At 41.4% G+C, this 20,677-nt stretch overlaps 1 protein-coding gene across 12 annotated transcripts in view; it reads right to left on the reverse strand.

The window, feature by feature from the left end:
• Nucleotides 1-20,677, reverse strand: part of CSNK1G3 (casein kinase 1 gamma 3) — a 135,060-nt gene that overhangs the window by 81,661 nt on the left and 32,722 nt on the right. For all 12 annotated transcript variants that reach the window (XM_062189251.1, XM_062189248.1, XM_062189246.1 and 9 more), the window contains 3 exons: nt 17,938-18,364; nt 8,866-8,906; nt 1,080-1,149 (listed from right to left, as the gene is read on the reverse strand). In XM_062189251.1, coding sequence (XP_062045235.1) covers nt 1,080-1,149; nt 8,866-8,906; nt 17,938-18,115 — 289 coding nt within the window. In that variant the 5' untranslated portion in view covers nt 18,116-18,364. The remainder of the gene's footprint in view (nt 1-1,079; nt 1,150-8,865; nt 8,907-17,937; nt 18,365-20,677) is intronic.

Genomic DNA, 20,677 nt, shown 5'->3' on the forward strand with positions numbered 1-20,677 from the left:
CTGTATCCAAATTAAAATATCCACTGTGACTATATATAAAAAAAAATCCACTGTAAGAAGTCTATACTGATAAATATATTAATTCAGAATCTCAAAGTTATTGTCCCCAAAATGACTGCCCATCTGGAACATATGGCTTTTGGAAAATTAGAGTACAAAATCAATATCCACACTAACAAATGAACAGCTTCACTGACAAAAATGTGAGCATATTTACAAAAAGATACAGGAAGAAATTCGTTTTTATTAAACCTGCAGAAACAAAATACCTTTACCCGTATTTTATAAAAAATTATACAAAGAAAATCATTACAACTAATAGAATAAGAGTGTAAAGAAACACAGAGCTAATGCAACATACAGTAGAAAAGATTTGTTTTAATTTTTTTTCCAATGGCACAAAATATCACTTAAGAATTTATGCAAAAATATACTTATGTTAATTTGCTACTAGAAGGAATCCTAGAACCTCTCAGAGGTTCTCAGAGCTGCAAGCATTCTTTGGTTAATGGCAATACGACTCCAATCTCTGCTCCTTGGTCACACGGCCTTCTCCTTCTCCGTGTATGCAGAATGCCCATCTGCCCTTCTCTCACTAGCAGAGCTGTGACTGCACTTTTGGTCCACCTGATTGACTCAGGTTAATACCCATCTCAAAGTCCTCCATACAGTCATAGCTGCAAAGTCTCTGGTGCTACGCGGTCACATTTACAGTTTCCAGGGATTCTGATGTAGATATGGGGCCACTGTTCAGCCCACCAAAAATATTTTTAGCGACAGTCCTGCCCAAAAAGCTAAAAATTTGGAAGCTATTTACATCTCATGTCCTCCCGGCAATTATTTTCACAATGTTCTCCATTCATACAAGCAATAGCAAAGAAAAACAACCTCCAATTTCACTGTATTTAAAACAGAATGGCATCATTAAGACTATAGTAAAAAAAAAAATGTGTAGTAAGCAAAAGCCCTAAGAAGTGACTCTTCTCAAACAAATTTAAAATACTATTCCTTGAAACTAAAGAGTTTTTATTCTGACAATTCACTTTATTCCAAAGTTTAACATTAACTTAAGACTTTACCTCCAGATCCTAACTGCTTGTAGAATCTGTATTCCAAATGCAGCTGTGGTGCTCTCGATTTCATGGGCTCCTAATTAAAAGAAAAAAAAAAAAAAGTTACCAAGAGAACTAAGCCCCACTTTAAAATGTATTAAATTCAGGTGTCAACCCTTCTATACTATTCCACTAGGATTCTTTGTATCTTTAAAAGAAGACCAATATAAAAATCAACTAAATGTTCACAGTAAAATAAACTGAGGACATTCATAAACGTACATGAGGTTAAGGAGCTAAGCATGAGGGAATCCCTTATGTTTAAATTTGTGAAGAAAAATACGCTTGTACCTTGGTAACTAAGGAAATGGTGCCAGTAACACTGTATCTGCTGTTCCCAGGAAATCACCAGTGAACTTTTTTTTTTTTTTCAAAGACAGAGTGAGAGAGAAAAAGCTCCCATCTGCTAATTCACTCCCCAAATGCACACAGTACCCCCCAGATAGCCTCCAGGTGACAAAGGCCAGGCCAAAGTGAGAAACCAGAAACCCCATCTTGGTTTCCTATGTGGATGGCAAGAGCCCTAGTACTTGGGCTAGCTTTTGCTGCCTCCTCAGTCACATGAGCAGGATGCTGGATGGGAGGCAGAGCAGCTGGGATTCAAACCAGCATCAGAAGTGGTAGCTTAACCTACTGTGCCTCAACTCTAGTCCATGAAATGCATACGCCTAATGTGAAGGTTCTAGGTTAAAGCGAAGTCACAGAAAACAAAGAACAAAAATGGTGATATGGAAATTCAGATACTAGCAATCATATTTTTTCAAGTTTGTTGTTGTTTTTTTTTTTTTTTTGAGTTGTAACTTACATGCAATGGAACACACAGTTCCTAATTGTCAGATCCATGAGCTCTGTAAACTGCATATGTCCTACAAACACTACAGAGCACAGCTACCACCCCTCCCTCAGAAGTGATGGCTTCTGAATGTAAACACATTTGAATCAGTTCTTCCTGATGTTAGATGCCATCTAAATAATATTATGCAGTATATGTGCAAGGTATCTGGAGCGTAACAAATGGACATGGTTTAAAACTGATCCCAGCCAGGACCGGGAGAAAGGCCACTCAACCTTGCAGGTAGAGGAGTTTGTCTGTAGAGAAATTCTGAATAATTATACAACATTAAGTGGAGGAGAGAGAGGACCATCAGTACACACAGGTTGGGAGTGGAGCCACTGATGTTAGAGTAGAGGCTATGATTATAAAGGAATGAGACCCAAGTGGGCTAGACAGGGTCTAGAACAAAGGACAGTCATTATTAGAGGACCCAAGAAAGGTGCTGTGTAAGCCAAAGATAAGTTCTCCAACTGAGAGACAAATAGAAACTGACATAAGGGGCTTGATAATAATCTGGTGGGCTTCAGGCCTTGTAAATTAAGAGGCCCAGACCTATCTGTCTCTTCACATAGGGTACACCTTAAGGGAGGTGTGAACCTCCTTGGGGAAGGCACCCTGTTGACTTCCATTACCTACCTGGCCTGGGAGGAGAGCTGGCGAGGTTAAGGCAGGTGGCATCTCTAACAGGAAATTTACAGTTCTGCCTGCAATGTTGCTGATCCTACTTGGCCATCCCCTCAGCTGCGGTGGTCACTTTGGAAGTTGGGCTGAGTGAAGGGCTTTTCAGCTTAGAGCCAATAAGATCTGTGGCTCTGACCTGAAGTCCTTCGACTCCAGGGAAGTTCCATTTCCAGTGATCCAACTCTTGGCTGGCAGAGCTGCCAGGGCTCTTCATAAACTGACTTCTGCTGAAGCCCAAGCTTACCATATTGAAAGCCACTGCAGTGGACTGGCCTGTTGGGTCTCCTTGAGGGCAGATCACTGTACAGAACAGCCATTAACAGGCCGGCCACCTATCTTTACATTTCTTATGCCTAGCTTTCTTTTCCTCCTGATTTTTGTTAAAGCAGACCAGAGGATGCAAGTCAAGGGGGTGTTCAAGTCCCATCTCTAATCTTTGTGGCCTGAACTAGAAGTCTGTAGTCACAGGCATGTTCTGATAGTGCTTTTTCTGAGGTAGATAATGCCCATGAGGAAAGCTATGTCCTCGCTTTAAAACTTTCTTTCCCTTTGCGTGGTCTGAAAGGGAGGTCTTGCCTGTTTACTGTCCCCATGGCAAAGTAAATCTAGCGTGAAATTATAATTTAAGCTCTCATTTTGGCTATGCTATTATTACAGAAAATGTTAGCTATCCCTTTTATAAGATCTAAAAATCAAATTGTGCATCTTGGAGAGTCCTTCAGAATAGAATTAGTTTCCTACCTCAAAGAGAATAGAGAAATGAGAGAACAAGTTGGACTTAGAATAGAGAAATAGGGGTGCCAGTCCCAGATCACTTATGGACAATAGCAATATCAAATGAAAACTTAGAAAGCAGTTTCAATCATTAGATAATAACTTAGGAAAACATTTACCAGAAGGTCTAATGCCTTCTATGAATTTTAAGAATCCATCAAACAATCCTCACAAGGGTCCAGAGACACCACCACCACCACCACCACTCCCCCCCCGCCACCATTTCTTCTCTTCTATGAAATCCTTTCATTACCTGGTTAATGCCACTCAGGATCATTGGTTGCTATTCTCACCCTGACTTGTATACTACAGTGTCTATTTAAGTGTTTACAGCAGGTGCTAATGGAACAAACCAAGGCCTTCAGCAACCAGGCGGTCAACCAAATGCTGCTACAGGGATATATTTGGCTACCCACCCAGGAGACAGTGGCTTGAGACATCGCCCCTTGCCAGCGGAGAGTACCTCACCGTCCCCAATCAGCAGGAAGTAGCCAGAGAGATTCATCATCGTCCCCTTTCCTATCATCAAAAGGTCGGGATGGTAGCTTTGGGATCCGCAAGGAGAGAAGGCCTATTCTTCCGGAAATGGAGAGTCCCTACCTGTACTTCCGGGGAAGAAAAGTCCTTGTCAAGGTCCCCACAGGTGCCTAAAGGTCAGCCAATGAGAATCAGACTTGCCTCAACCTTTAACCCCCATGCCCTGTATCTATAAAAGGAGGCCTCCCAACCTCTGACACATGACTTCCCTGGCCCCCGCTCTGTTGGGACCGAGGAACCTCGCCCGGGAGCGGAATCCCAATAAAAGCTTGTGAATTAATTGATTCGTCTGCCTGGCAAGATTTGTTACACGCCGGGCACCTTGCAATATGTTTTACAAATGTGTCTGAGATGCATACAGACACAAAGAAATGAATAGAAGCACAGAGCTCATATGTTATAAATAATATTAAATAGTGAAAATATCTGCAGGAAACAGAAAACTACAACAGGCTACCAAATTTAAGGAAGAACCAACAAGAAAAGATAATATGGTAACAAGAAATTAAAAAAACAACAGAACACTGAAAAATAAATAACTAAATCAGAAACTTAGTTTGCCAGAAGATTAACATAACAGAAGAGAAAGTGTGGGAACTAGAAGGTAGCCACAAAAATTACACATAAATAAAATGAATGATGGTGCCAGCATTGTGTCACAGTAAGTAAGGCCTCCACCTGCAAGGCCAGCATACCACATGGGCATCGCTTTCAGTCTCAGCTGTTCCACTTTCATTCCAGCTCTCTGCTATAGCCTGGAAAAAGCTGCAGAAGATGACCCAAGGGCCAGGGCCCCTGCCCCATGTGGGAGACCTGGAGGAAGCTCCAAACTCCTGGTTTCTGACCTGGCCAAGCCCTGGCCATTGCAGCCATTTGGGGAATGGAACAGTTAATCAAAGGTTTCTCTCTCTCTCTCTCTGATTCTTTCTTGCTCTCTCTATCTGTCTCTCCCTCTCTCTCTCTAATACTGCCTTTCGAATAAATAAATAAATCTTTCTAAAAATAAAAACACAGAACATATATATGAAAAATTACAGGCCGGCGCCGAGGCTCAATAGGCTAATCCTCGGCCTGTGGTGCCGGCACATCAGGTTCTAGTCCCAGTCAGGGCGCCAGATTCCGTTCCGGTCGCCCCTCTTCCAGTCCAGCTCTCTTCTGTGGCCCGGGAGTGCAGTGGAGGATGGCCCAAGTGCTTGTGGCCCTGCACTCGCATGAAAGACCAGGACAAGCACCTGGCTCCTGGCTTCGGATCAGTGCGGTGTGCCGGCTGCAGCACGTTGGCCACAACGGCCATTGGAGGGTGAACCAATGGTAAAGGAAGACCTTTCTCTCTGTCTCTCTCACTGTCCACTCTGTCAAAGAAAAGAAAAGAGAAGAGAAGAGAAGAGAAGAGAAGAGAAGAGAAGAGAAGAGAAGAGAAGAGAAGAGAAAAGAAACAAGAAAAGCAAAGAAACGAAAAGAAAAGAAACGAAACAAGAAAAGCAAAGAAAAAGATTACAGATTTATGACATTACAGACTTATGACAATACAGCAAGAAGGTCTAATATGCATCTCAGGATAACAGTCTCAGGAGAACAGGGGAAAGAAGGTGAGCAGAGGTAGGGACCAAAGAAATAATTTCTATGAATACTGAAGAACTGATGATGATGATAAACCATAGATTGAAGAACAACATGAATCCCAAACAGAATAACTAAAAAGAAATGGATACTAACACACACAGACCAACAGCAGACTTCTGATAAGCAACTAGGAAGTTCTCACTGGGAAACCAATCATCATAAAGATTACTATAAAATAGGAGCCGACGCTGTGGCGCAGTGGGTTAATACCCTGGCCTGAAACACCAGCATCCCATATGGGTGCCGGTTCGAGACCCGGCTGCTCCACTTCCGATCCAGGTCTCTGATATGGCTAGGGAAAACAACAGAAGATGGCCCAAGTCCTTGGGCCCCTGCACCCGCGTGGGAGACTGGGAAGAAGCTCCTGGGTCCTGGCTTCAAATTGGCGAAGCTCCAGCCATTGCGGCTAATTGGGGAGTGAACCAGCAGATGGAAGACCTCTCTCTCTTTCTCTCTCTCTCTGCCTCTCCTCTCTGTGTAACTCTTTCAAATAAATAAATCTTAAAAAAAAGATTACTATAAAATAAAGCAAGATCCTAGTTCTTGACAGGCAAGATAGTATAGCAGTTAACAGCACAGACACTGAAACTAAACTGTACTAGGTATGAATTCAAAAAACACTACTTATTTGCTTAGCTGTGTGATTTTCAGCAAGTTACTTAATGTTTATACTCTTCAGTTCTCTCATCTATAAAATAAGGTTAAAATTTTATCTTTCTCAAAGTATGTATAAAGTAATCAAAACAGTATTATCTGCAAAGGGCTTTATTGCCCACAATTTTTCAGTTAACTACCAAAAGTACATAAACTTAATATGTAATAAAAAGATGCCCACTTTTGCAATCACAAGTGAAATTATGTATCTAACTTATTCAATCAATAATATTCCCCAGATTAAAAATAGAGACCCAGATCTGACTCAAGTGAGTCACTTCAACTTGATTCCAGCACCTTCCTAGTAGTAGAATTTTACTACACTACAATATACTACACTACAACAACAGTCACCTTACGTCCAGGTGACATTTTCATCACTCATGACAACCAGTTACTAAGTAAGTGTAAACAGCAAGATATGAGAGTGGTGGATGAGGTCAAAATCACAAACTACCCTGAAACAAACCTTCAAACTGAACCAGAGTAAAATTAAATAATTGTAAAAATCTTTAAAAGAGATGAAAAAGCTGAAAGCAGTCACAGGAAATCTGCTCTCTGAACACCATGTTATCAAACACTGCCTTCACTTGTACCAACATAGAAAAATTAGATTCCACTGAGAGTATACAAAAGTAATATCTCTAACTCATTACTTTGGTTGCAGGCTGTGCACAAAATTATACGCTAACTTGCAAACACATAAAATTCATTCAAATAAAAACAAAACAGGGAAACAGCAAACTAACAAACTACAGTCCAACAGTTCATGGGAGTTTTCTGAACTTCCAGCGTATGCTTTGGACGACTCTGAGCAGACCATGACTACAGAACACACTGCATCCTCCAATCCTAGTCAGAGCTGACTCACACACAGGACATACTCCCAGGAGTGGAGCGCCTCTCTGCAGGCTCTTCCATCAGTAACAGGATACACCCACTGCCACACTTCCATCCTGGCACTTCCACCCACCCCAGTGCTACACAGTATCTAAACTCAAGACCACTGGCCTAGAATATGGGAAAAGGAAGAATTCCAAAGAAATGAAAGCGAGCAACACCGGTTCAATCCCTGTATCCTGAGCTGCTTTATCAATATTCATACACACTCCCTTTGTCCTGATGTCACACACATGAAGGAAGCTTGTAATTTTCACATGGCTCTCTAAGCAGATCAGACTACAGAAGAACACACTTTATTTTGCCTCATCATAATTAGAAATTTAACTCTTTTCCTGAATACTTACTAAACCCCTGAGCACTTGACTGTGAGCTGATTATTGTGAAAGATTACCATGAATCCACCCATCAGAAACATGGCAGTCCTGGTGGGATCACTCACCCAGACTTTGCGTCATAAAGCCAAGGATCAGCCCTTACAACATTTACTTATCTAGGAAAAGCCCAGCTGGAACCCAAATGTCATCCAGCCAGGCTCTCCCCATGTTACCACAATACCTGCTGTACATCTTTACTTCCCAGTAAAAATAAACAGTAATTATTTCACTGACACTGGGTCTACATTCACAGACATTTAAAACTGAGTAGCAATTTCTTCATTTCATCTCAAAAGGTTTTCTATTCTCCCTCACTTGCCCCTTCCTCTAATGGTGCCTCTTACATGTTAATTCACATCACCCTACTATCTGAGCTTGTAAGGGCACAAACAAGATTGACAAAAGCAGGACAAATGGGAAAATCAAGCCAGCAAGCCAGAAAGAAAATATGTCCCTGAACACGTATATCATATAAAAACAATCCCTGGGCCCGGTTAATCCCACAGATCTCTCTGTTGCACAGCTGCCATGCTGGCCACGGTTAGGACTTCAGAACAATCCCATAGGAGTTCGCTTTCCCTGCTACCCCAACCCATATCCAGGACTTCTGAAGCCCTGGGTGCCAAGCAATGGCCAACCATACCACCAGAAAAAGAAATCAGAGAAAGTTCCTGGAAATATGTTTTTAGAGAAAGCAATCCTAAATCAAAAGGACCACACTGCAGAGTCCAAATGGTTAAATCACAGACAGGTACCGCTTTTTAATTTTCACAAAATTAAAAACGTATCCCTTAATTGAAAAATAATGCCCAAATTCACAAACTGAAGTCTACAATACTGGCCAAGTACAAAGATTGATTTTTTTTTTTTTTTTTTTTTTTTTTTTGATAGGTAGAGTGGATAGTGAGAGAGAGAGAGACAGAGAGAAAGGTCTTCCTTTTTGCCATTGGTTCAACCTCCAATGGCCGCTGCGGCTGGCGCATCTCACTGATCCGAAGGCAGGAGCCAGGTGCTTCTCCTGGTCTCCCATGCAGGTGCAGGGCCCAAGCACTTGGGCCATCCTCCACTGCCTTCCTGGGCCATAGCAGAGAGCTGGCCTGGAAGAGGGGCAACCGGGATAGAATCCGGCGCCCCAACCGGGACTAGAACCCAGTGTGCCAGTGCCACAAGGCGGAGGATTAGCCTGTTAAGCCACAGCGCCGGCCCAAAGATTGATTTTTGTGGCAGAGAAAATCACCAGCATCCTACCTGCATGTGAAGAGCAGAATGATGTTAAGAAGCTAATTAGCAAAACATCAGTTATGCACATCTTTTTCCCTTTTAAGGAAATAACAAGGAAACAATTAAGGAAAAAGAAGAAACATAAACTTACCAGTTTAATTGCCACATATTCATTTGTGTATAAATTTTTCCCTTGAAAAAGAAAGAAAACAAGTCAGATTTTGCCAGTAATCAATTTTTAAAGATACAATATGTAAAATTAGGCTTTTGGAGGAAAAAGCACATAATATATTTAAGTGAAGCATAGGTTTTTGCTTCTAACTATTTAGCAACAATACTCTTTTCTACGGAAATATTTAATTTCATGATCAACTCCGCATTGTTTAGTATTTCATCTAGTTTCAGAGCAGAAAGTGATACTAACAAATACACAGATGGAAAGACACTGATGTTTTTGGACCACTGTATTCAAATAAGAAAGTAATCAATAGTCAAACACATACTAAATGAATTGTGAAACCAAAACTCCCACCTAAAAACAGAAATACGAAATTCCTTTCCCAACCATCATTTCATGTTAACTTCTTCATTATTATGGGATACAATCTTATTAGGGCTCATATTTAATCTAGTACATATAACAAATATGGCATACATTTAAAATAAAATAAAATCATAGAGCCGGCATAGTGGTATAGCATAGCTTAAGCTGCTGCCTGCAACACTGGCATCCCATTCGGTTGCCAGTTCCAGTCCCAGGTACTTCAATTCCCATTCCACTTCCCTGGTTTGAGTTCCAGGACCCTGGCTTCAGCCTGGCCCAGCCCCAGCCGTTGTAGCCATTTGGAGAGTGAACCAGCAGAGCTCTCTCTGTCTCTCCCTCTCTCTGTAACTCTGGCTTTCACCTGGATAAAGAAAACTTCTTGTAAAAAAATAAATAATAATAATAAAGAGAAAACAGTTACTCACTAATGAGCTCTGATAAACTATTTAACCTCTTTGAGGGAAAAAATAATTATTTGTGGCTCATCTCACACCCAAATTAACTGCAAGTATTTTAAGAGTTAAATATATACTATAAAGCAAGAAAAACTTTTTATCATCCCAAGACAGGGAGCACTTTCTGAGTATTACAGGATATAAAAAAGATCCAATTTTTAAACAAATTTGGTTATAAAATATTTTCAACTTCTGGAATGCTGAAAAAATAGACCATATTTCAGAAAGAACAAGTGAATGACAAACCAGAATAGAGATTTAATATCATGAACATGTAAAAGAGTCCCATGAATTATAGTAATCTTTGGCAAAGTTAAATCAACTTCAATGCAGAAAAGTCCAGTGGATCAACATCTGTAGCCTAAGAAGAAAACTATGGGGAATTTTGGAAGCAATAACAACTTAATAAATATATAAATTAATGTGTATCTTTATAAGTATATTCAAAAGAATGAAAAAGAGGAGTAGTACAACTTGGTATTCTGAATTTCTAATATTTTTCCAACACGTATAATATTTTATATTAAATAAAATAGAAAAATGAAATGTTTTTTAAAACTGGAAATAGCTGGCCCTGGTCATAGTGGTGACAGAACACGGGGTGGGCAGCAGCAGCTTTCACACTCGTGTTTCTGCACACGGCAGCTGATGGATGGCAGTAACACCTCCCAGCAGAACCTCAGCCTCACACAATCGCCACCACTAGACAACAGTGTTTCTTCATAGCCGTATCATAACACTTCTCTGAATTTTGTCATTTTGACACAAAAATGAGCAAAAACAGAGTGAAGATAAAAAAATTAAGCATTCTTACTAATGCTAAGGTCTAAAATCTCACAAATTCAATACAGTTGGCACAAAGATAGAACTCCCCACGAGTAGAAAGGGCGGGAAACATAAATCTCTACCCAAGTACTCACCGAACCTATTTAAATATAACAAATAATTAAAGACTGTTTCATACATTTTGTTGATTAGTTCACCATTTAAGCACACCGTCATTTACATTTCCAAAGATCCACTTTGTAGGAAGATTCAGGTATCCCCTAATAAGCTTACAGTGAATAAAGATACTTACAATGAGGAACTTAATATTGAGGAACTGTTATCTAATTAACAAATGAATAATTCTGGTTTTGAGTTCAAAGATGAAATTTCTGTTTCATCAAGACATTATCATCTTTTCATAACTGTTTTGTTTATGTTCATTATTCACAAGTATGCAGGGGAAAAATTCACAAGATGTTACATTAAATATGGACTTCACAAATTCAAATACATCAAATGCTTGTAAAAGTATTATTTTTATAGCTCTTACATAATTTGGTATCTACCTTTTAGGTCACAGCATACAGTACTAAATTCAGTGCCAGCACTGTGGTGTAACAGGTAGAACCCGCCTGCATTGTGGGCATCCCAGACGGACGCCAGTTCAAGTCCCAGCTGCTCTACTTCCAATCCAGTTTCCTGATAATGCACCTGGGAAAGCAGAAGGCTTGAGCCTCTGCACCCACATGGGAGACTCGCAAGACACTCCTGGCTTTGGACTGCCCCAGCTCCAGTCTTGCAGCCATTTGGGAAGTAAACCAGTGGATAAAAGAGCATCTCTCTCTCTACTTCTCCATCTCTCTCTGTAACTCTGTTTTTCAAATAAATAAATAAATAAATTGCTAAATCTTAAAAGCATCTTCTATTTTTGAACATTCAAGATTATGGGAGTCACAGTTATATACATGAACAAAGATTAAACACAAATGTATTTTCATCATTTAGCATAGCCATAGCCTCACACAGTTAGCCTTCAATGAGTGTTTGTTTCACACATAAACAAATGATGCACAAACTATGTGTGTGTATGGTATGGTTGAGAGGGAGGGGGTATGGATGCGGAGGGAATCCCATTCAAACAAGTCTCCAAGAGGTCTGGGTCCAGTTAACCCAAGTTTTAATCCAATTTTAAAAGACATCTCCAGTAGCACATACTGCGACATTGAACTTGAAATGACACTTTCACCTATGTTGTGGTACTGAAGTGATAATCGTGTTCTTCAGAAGCTATGTAAGCTCATATATTTATAGCAGGGTCTCCTAGTTGTCCATCGATACCCACTGCCCCCTTCGTTTTAATGCCCACGTATGAAAATGGCTGCAGCTAGAGGCAGCATTCCCCAGCCTCTCTCTCAGTTCCGCGTGGCCAGGTGATTCAGTTCTGGCCTAGGTGGACTTGAGCTAGACCACTCCCCACTCCCAGGAATGTCTCTTCTTGCCAGCTGCGAGATGGCAGCAACTGGAGTAATCAGGTGGCAGACAGAGACTGAGTCACACATTAAGAATACATAGGTCCCATGGCCGGCACCGTGGCTCACTAGGCTGCTAATCCTCCGCCTGCGGCGCCGGCACACAGGGTTCTAGTCCCGGTTGGGGCGCCGGTTCTGTCCCGGTTGCTCCTCTTCCAGTCCAGCTCTCTGCTGTGGCCCGGAAGGCAGTGGAGGATGGCCTAAGTGCTTGGGCCCTGCACCCGCATGGGAGACCAGGAGGAAGTGCCTGGCTTCTGGTTTCGGATCGGTGCAGCGCACCAGCCGTAGCAGCCATTTGGGGGGTGAATCAACCGAAGGAAGACCTTTCTCTCTGTCTGTCTCTCTCACTGTCTAACTCTGCATGTCAAAAAAATAAAAAAGAATCCAGAAGTCCCAGAAGCCATGAATGTTCTACTTCTGGTCTGTGTTACATTAGAAAAAAATGAACTTTTCAATAACAATCACTATCCTAGGAACTTTTTGTTAGAACTTTAGGTTCTTTACTTAGCTATTTCTTCATGTAAGTTTTATAATACCCTTCAGTTAGAAACAACAGAAAACCTATACACATTAAAATGAAGAACACAGCCAAATCTGCCCATGTATTTGATGTTTTACTGAATGGCCTGCAGAATTCTGAACAAAACAATTCTCCAGTACATACAACAAAATAAGCAGGGTTACGAGCTATACAGCAATAGGAAGAGAAGCAACAAAAATGAGAAGCTGGGCAAACTCTTGAAGCAGAGTTAATTGTGTCCAAATTCATAACGGCTGATTTCAGATATGGCGATTCCTAAATAACATACACCACTCCTGCTCAGCGTTCTCTGGATGATGGCCAGTCAGGTGTAGCACAAGAGGACGTAGAAAAGGCTCAAGTTCCCCAGTTTCACAGGTCTAAAGTGACAGAATGGCACTGCAGGCCACACAGAGTCACAGAGACAACAGCAGGTTTTAGTTAGGGTGGCAGAAAACGGGAGCACCAGGAGGGCTTCAGCAAGGCCTTTACCAGAGTCTCCAGGGCAAGGCAAGGCAGGATACAACAAACAGTGGGGGGCCAGCTAGCTGGACTAACTCAGTGACCAGTGCCCTAAAGAGGTGGTCCCCACCTGCCTGCTGCCTGGTCCTGGAATGATTAGGTCCAAGGAATCATGCCTCTGTGGTGTACTGACCAGGGAGAGGCCATGTGCTGATGAGCTGGTTGGCTGCACATCAAACGTGCACGCAGCATCGTCCTCTACTGTCTCTAGGAACTGGCAGATCCCAGAAGGGGCCAGGTGGTCTAGCCAGAAAGGTTTTTTTAAGACGTCTAAACTTCGTAACAAAGAAAATCATTTAAAATGTATGCCATACACCAGATTCTGTCCCGGTTGCTCCTCTTCCAGGCCAGCTCTCTGCTGTGGCCCGGGAGCGCAGTGGAGGATGGCCCAAGTGCTTGGGCCCTGCACCCACATGGGAGACCAGGAGAAGCACCTGGCTCCTGGCTTCAGATCAGTGCGGCGCGCCAGCCACAACGGCCATTGGAGGGTGAACCAACGGTAAAGGAAGACCTTTCTCTCTGTCTCTCTCTCTCACTGTCCACTCTGTCTGTCAAAAAAAAAAAAAAAAAAACTTAAAAAAATAAATAAAATGTATGCCATAAAACCCTGTTTTTTAGCCATGTTTGGTCTCATTCAGTGCCTGTGAAAAAACACCCCTCAGGGTTCCAGTTAACCAACACTAGAGATACATCTACCACCAACTGTGCAGGCCCTGGCACCAACACATAAGGATCAAATGACACCACAACTACATCAAGTCAACTTTTTAAGAATCGAGTACAGGGCTGGCGCCATGGCTCACTTGGTTAATCCTCCGCCTTGCAGTGCCGGCATCCTATATGGGTGCCGGGTTCTGGTCCCGGTTGCTCCTCTCCCAGTCCAGCTCCCTGCTGTGGCCCGGGAGGGCAGTGGAGGATGGCCCAAGTGCTTGGGCCCTGCACCCACATGGGAGACCAGGAGGAAGCACCTGGCTCCTGGCTTTGGATCAGCACAGCGCCTACTGCAGCGGCCATTTGGGTAGTGAACCAACGGAAGGAAGACCTTTCTCTCTGTCTTTCTCTCTCACTGTCTATAACTCTACCTGTCAAAAAAAAAAAAAAAAAAAAAAAAAAAGAATCAAGTATATATAAAAGTAATAAATACATTAATTTAAACATTACTTAAATTATTGTATTAAATTCTTGCCTTTAAAAAAAAACTAATGTTCAATTTTTTTAACTAATTATGCGTAAGAACCGTTCCAGGGACCAGTGTTGTAGCATTGGCAGGTTAAGCCACTACTTGCAATGACAGCCAACATGGGCAACAGTTCCAAACCCAGTTGCTCCACTTCCAATCCAGCTCCCTGCTAATGGCCTGGGGAAAGCAGTGGAGGATGGCCCAAGTGCACAGGCCCCTGCAACACATGTGGAAGATTCGGAAGAAGCTCCTGTCTCCTGGCTTCAGCCTGGCCCAAATACTCTTTTAAAAAAAAAATTTTATTTTATTTATTTGAAAGTCAGAGTTACACATAGAGAGAAGGAAAGGCAAAGGGGGGGAGGGGTGGGCGTGGCTTCCATTCGACTGGTTCACTCCCCAAATGACTGCAATGGCCAGAGCTGAGCTGATCCGAAGCCAGGAGCCAGGAGCTTCTTCCAAGTGTCCCACGCAGGTGCAGGGGCCCAAGGACTTGGGCCATCTTCTACTGCTTTCCTGGGCCATAGCAGAGAGTTGGATTGGAAGAGGAGCAGCCAGGACTCGAATCAGTGCCCATATGGGATGCCAGCGCTGCAGACTGGGGCTTTAACCCACTATGCCACAGTGCCGGGCCCCCAAATACTCCTAAGAGTATTGTTTTCATTGGCTCTTACATGCTCTGTTATCTACAAGATCAAAGCAGAAAATGCTAACTCCAGGGCCAGCACCCTTGTGGAGAGTTAATCAGCAGATGGAAGATTTCTTTCTCTGTCTCACCCTCTCTCTGTATGTCTGAATTTCAAATAAATAAATAAATCTTTTTAAAAAATAACTGTTCCAGGGCCAGCACTGTGGCATAGCAGTTAAAGCTACCGCCTGGGACACCAGCATCGCATATGGGTGGCAGTTGGAGTCTCAGCTACTCCATTTCTGATCCAGCTCCCTGAAAATGGCCTGGGAAAAGAAGCAGAAGATGGTCCAATTATCTGGGCTCCTGCACCATGGTAGGATACCCAGATGAAACCCCTTGCTCCACCCTGGCTGTCTCAGCCACTTGCAGAGTGAACCAGCTGATAGAAGTCTTCTCTCTCTCTCTCTGTCTCTCCCTCTAACTGTGACTGTCAAATAAATAAAAAAATCTAAAAAAAAACAAAAACAACTGTTTCAACAGTAGATACTAGGTTCCATCTCTCCTAGGGGCATCTGGACATGGGAGAATATTCTAAGTTGTGGGTAGACTTGCCAACTCCTAGCTTCTGCACAAGAGGCTGAACGGCCTTCAAGGTGTGGGACAAACTTCTACTAAAAAAAAAAAAACAACCGGCCGGCGCCGCGGCTCACTAGGCTAATCCTCCGCCTTGCGGCGCCGGCACACCGGGTTCTAGTCCCGGTCGGGGCACCGATCCTGTCCCGGTTGCCCCTCTTCCAGGCCAGCTCTCTGCTGTGGCCAGGGAGTGCAGTGGAGGATGGCCCAAGTACTTAGGCCCTGCACCCCATGGGAGACCAGGAGAAGTACCTAGCTCCTGCCATCGGATCAGCGTGGTGCGCCGGCTGCAGCGGCCATTGGAGGGTGAACCAACGGCAAAAGGAAGACCTTTCTCTCTGTCTCTCTCTCACTGTCCACTCTGCCTGTCAAAAAAAAAAAAAAAAAACCAACCGTTCAGCCCAAATACCAATAGCACCTTTGTTGAAACCTGCTTACATATAAATGAATACCTTCTTATCCAACACTAACCACAAAAAATTTTAGTCTCAGGAATCAAATATTCAAGATAAGTCTACAAAATAAGATTTTAAGAAAAAGAATTTTAAGAATCCAAACCTGCTTTTTTTTTAGTATAGAAAGAATAATGCTTATACTAACTTCTTCTAAACTGAGAAACCACTGTGGACTTTTTACAAAAGCAGTAAAATGACCTGTTAGTCGTCTAAGAATAAGGAAAGAAAGATGATTTAATTAGCTTAACAAGTATATGTATTATAAATATATATGAAACAAGGTGCACATGCAAATGCATATAAATAAATGTATGTGGATATATATAAATCTACATCAAACACTGAAAAATTAGAACAATCTCAAATTGCCATACTATTCCTATCCTGCTTATTCAGGGACTATGAAAGAAATGGTTGTTCTACTGTCTTTCTAGTACTCAGCACTTGCAGTGTCAGTATATGGTACATGTAGTTTCTCATGCTGCCCTAGTTAAAATGGCTCATGAATATGCATGTACATATGTATTTATACACCTATACACAGTTATTTTGAAATAAATAAGTTCTGAATAAAAATCACTAAATTATATGCAGTGTTGGTCTTCTTACATTATCATCTAAACTGAATCCTCTCAATGACCTAGGAAGTGGAAAAAAATCCCATTTTAAAGTTAAGAAAGTTGAGGCTCTGAGTGCTTAAATGACACTAAAACACAGTGGTAGGTAACATATTTCTACTGTTCTGGTGTGTTATTAGTGACTAATCGTGCCTGCACATGACAAACATGGTTTAAATACTGGCTGGATGCTGTTCAAAGTCAGACAACTAGATAATGTGGTTTCTCTAACTCCAAAGTAAGAAACATTTTAAGAAGTTCAAAGTATTTAATTCAATATCCTTCAAAATCAAAATATAGAATGTTCCCCTTTCAAATATATGAGTCCCTACAACGTGTCACAGAGCCTGCCATTGACATCCGGTTACATCTATGCATAAAGTATGTCACTGTCTTTTATTGGCTTGTTTCAAATTAACATTAATTCACATTAAAGATACCAAACTAGCACAAGGAAGGAGTCACTACAAATCAGTGTTTTACAAGATGAAGAAGACAAACAGGTGAGTAGATAAACATACAATTTGGTTTATTTATAGCAGCAGGGTCCAATCTAAAGAAAATTCTGAAGCCAGTTTTGTTTCTCCTTTTACTTCTGAAGTTGGCATTCCTGGTGGTCTACTGGCCAGAGCCCTTCTGGTACCTCAAAACTTAACTCCCCAGAACCATGCCACTCTCTTTATTTCTCTCCAGTAGAGAGGGCAGGAGTTCACAGGCCTAGATTTTGATCCCAAGTCTGTCATTAACCTGCTCTGACTTCTGGCAAAATTTCCCTCTCTGTTCTAATGCCTTACGTGTAGACTTAGAAGGTTTCACTCGACCCGTGCTTCCTGAAGCTGCCAGGTTACAGCGGTCTGAGCCAATACTCTCAGGCCCCTGCCCAAATACAGATCCCTGATCCCCACCGCAGACCTGCGTGGGGATGGGGAAGCTCACAGATAAAATACACTAAAGTTCATCAGTGTAATCTTCATTAACTTTATGCAGTTTCAGTATACTACCTTGACTTTCAGTCATAAACAACCATTTAACAACTGCTCCTGAAGTGAACATTACTAAACGTTTTCATATCTGTAAAAGTAACCAAAAAAAACTTCCTAAAGAACAAACTGCGAAGGTTTCACTGGCAATTATTACAGCCTGCTGGGCTTTTTTAATTGACCTTCTATATTCTGGATGTTTAATCTCAACATAGTAAATATGCCTATATTAGGGAATTCCTTACAAACAAAAATATAAGTGCATGAGAAATTTTCTACATGTGTATTCTTTAAAATCACTACAAATAAACAACTAAATCATTTTCTTAAAAAAAAGAATCTTCCACTTTAAAAAGAAAAGCTTCTAACATATAGAAATAAAATTAACTCACCTAATCGTAATTCTCCAAAATTGCCACATCCGATTTTCTTTCCAACTCTGAAGTTAGGTCCAACCATTAAAACTCCAGAAGAAGAAGAACCAGTTCCTCGAGCACTGTGCCCCGATCGACCACTAGGCCGTGCCATTCTGTCATCTGATTTGTCCTTGTCTTTCTTTTTATTATCCATATCAAGTTTGCGGTACTCCACTTTGAATTCTTGAATCAAGACCAGCACACTGAAATAGGGTATTGTGAGAGCAGGTACATCACTAGGGTGCTGTACCAAGTGGGCAACGTTAACATTCAAACTGCAGTAGGTAGTCAGTTAACTGGAGCGTGTTCATCCCATTCGTGAAAATTTTGCTCAGCTGTCTTTTCAGCAAAACATGTCTTCAAAGTTATCTTTTTAATGACGTGAGGTGCTATTGATAGAGAGCTGGAAAATGAAAAGAATATCAGTCAGCTAAGAAATGCAGAATATGTTTGGAAAAATTAGACAACGTAATAAAATGTTGGGCAATAAATTACTGCTATTTGCTGATGCCCACAGCAAGGGGTGGGCATCAAGCATAGCAGTTAGATGCCACCCGGGATGTCCACACCCACAGCAGTTAGATGCCACCCAGGGTGTCCACACCCACAGCAGAGGGCCTGCGTTTGAGTCCCTGCTCCTCTCCTGATTCCAGCTTCCTTCTCATTTAGACCTTGGGAGGCAGCCAACATCAAAGACCTAGATTGAGTTCCAGACTCCTGACTTTGGCCCATCCTAGCCTCAGCTGATGCAGGTATTTGGGGAGTGAATAAGCAGATATGAGATCTCTACTTTCTCTTTGTTTCTCTCTCTCTAAAATAAATAAATTTAATAAATGTATTTAAAAATTTAAAACACAGTAGTCTTTTAAATTAACCATTATTCTACCAAAGATGTCACTCACACACACACACACACACACACAAAGAAACACAGGGTTTGATTATTTCTTAAAACTAAAGGAATAAACATATACCCACTGTTTCAAAAACTAATAAACATTCACTAATCTAGAACTTTCAACTTAAAATCACCTCAATTAGAAATAAAATACTTGGGGCCATGTTGTGGCACAGAAGGTTAAGCCTCCACCTGAGTGACAGCCTCCCATATGGGCACCAGTTGGAGAACAGGCTGCTCCACTTCCAATCTAGTTCCCTGCTCATGTACCTGGGAAAGCAGTGGAAGATGGCTGGAGTACCTGAGACCCTAAACCCACATGGGAAACCCGGAAGAAGCTATTGGCTCCTTCCTGGCTTCAGATCGGCCCAGCTCTGGCTGTTACAGTGAACCAGCGGATGGAAGACATCTTTCTCTTTCTCTATTTCTATTTCTCTTTCTCTCTTTCTTTCTTCTCTCGCCATATCTCTGCCTTTCACATAAATACATAAATCCTTAAAAAAAAGATACTCAAAAAGTTCCAAAAGTCCAATCTAAAATCTTCAGGGGGCGAGCGCTGTGGCATAGCAGGTTAAGCTGCCGCCTGAAGTGCCAGCATCCCATATGGGCACCAGTTCAAGTCCCGGCTGCTCTACTTCTGATCCAGCTTTCTGCTGTGGCCTAGGAAAGCAGTGGAAGATGGCCCAAGTCCTTGAGTCCCTGGACCTGCATGGGAGACCCAGGAGCAGCTCCTGGCTCCTGACTTCAGACAGGCACAGCTCGGGCCACTGCAGCTATCTGGGGAGTGAACCAGCAGATGGAAAACCTCTCTCTCTGTCTCTGCCTCTCTGTAACTATGCCTTTCAAATAAAATAAATAAATCTTTAAAAAAATAAAATCTTCAATTCAAAACCAGAAAAACAGAATACTTTTTAAAAATTAGTAAAACATTTTAACAAAAGTATCTTCCTCATGTTCACATGTAATAATTTTCAAGGTCTTTTCAAATACACATTCTCACTTGATCTTCATTTCTTCAAATATTTATCATGTTTCACTCTATACAGTAAAGCATCATAGAACTGATAATACAATGCACACTCCTGTTATCCCCCAAGGAAAATATTTTTTATGTAACTTTTGAACTGGGCCTTAAAAAAATGCAATTTCAGAAGACTAAGAAATTCGGAGAGGGCATCAGCCGTATAAGTTAGAGAAATTAGATATGAAATTTTCTAATACACAGATGAAAACACTAAAGTTCAGGAAAATGCTCAAGGCTTGAAGATTCTGCCGCATCCATCTTTCCTGTAGAAAATTTAGCCATAAATCATCACTCAGTTCTGTAGTAATATATAACTTTGCATGGTCTACTTTCGTTTGCTTGAGAGATTTGAGTGGATTTCTATTTTTTGGCCATTAAAGAAGCTCTGACTTCAAAAGTGAGCCACTAATGTAGAAACTAGCATTAATGACAAGGACTTCCTATTTCTGAAATTGGTTAAAAATTTAACCATAACAAGGGTTTTCTACTATTATTTTTAATACTACATTAATATTAATCTAATAATAATCTAAAAGGGTTTTTTGAGTATTTTCTAATTAATATTAAGCAACCCCCAAAATACAATTACAACACAACCTGTTTATGAAGTTTCTGGGTTTTTGCCAAAATCTATTGTGGATGAAACTATGAGCTCCTGTTTACCATATGTAAAACTGAGTGAGATCTCTGCTTCCAACTGTAATAGAGTAACTGATACTGAACAACCCCTCCTGTTGTAGATAACTACACAGCTGGACAAAACTGTTTGCAGGCATCAAAATCTGTTTGCAGGC

Source organism: Lepus europaeus, chromosome 4, assembly GCF_033115175.1.
Source record: "Lepus europaeus isolate LE1 chromosome 4, mLepTim1.pri, whole genome shotgun sequence".
In the NCBI taxonomy this organism is placed as follows: Eukaryota; Metazoa; Chordata; class Mammalia; order Lagomorpha; family Leporidae; genus Lepus; species Lepus europaeus.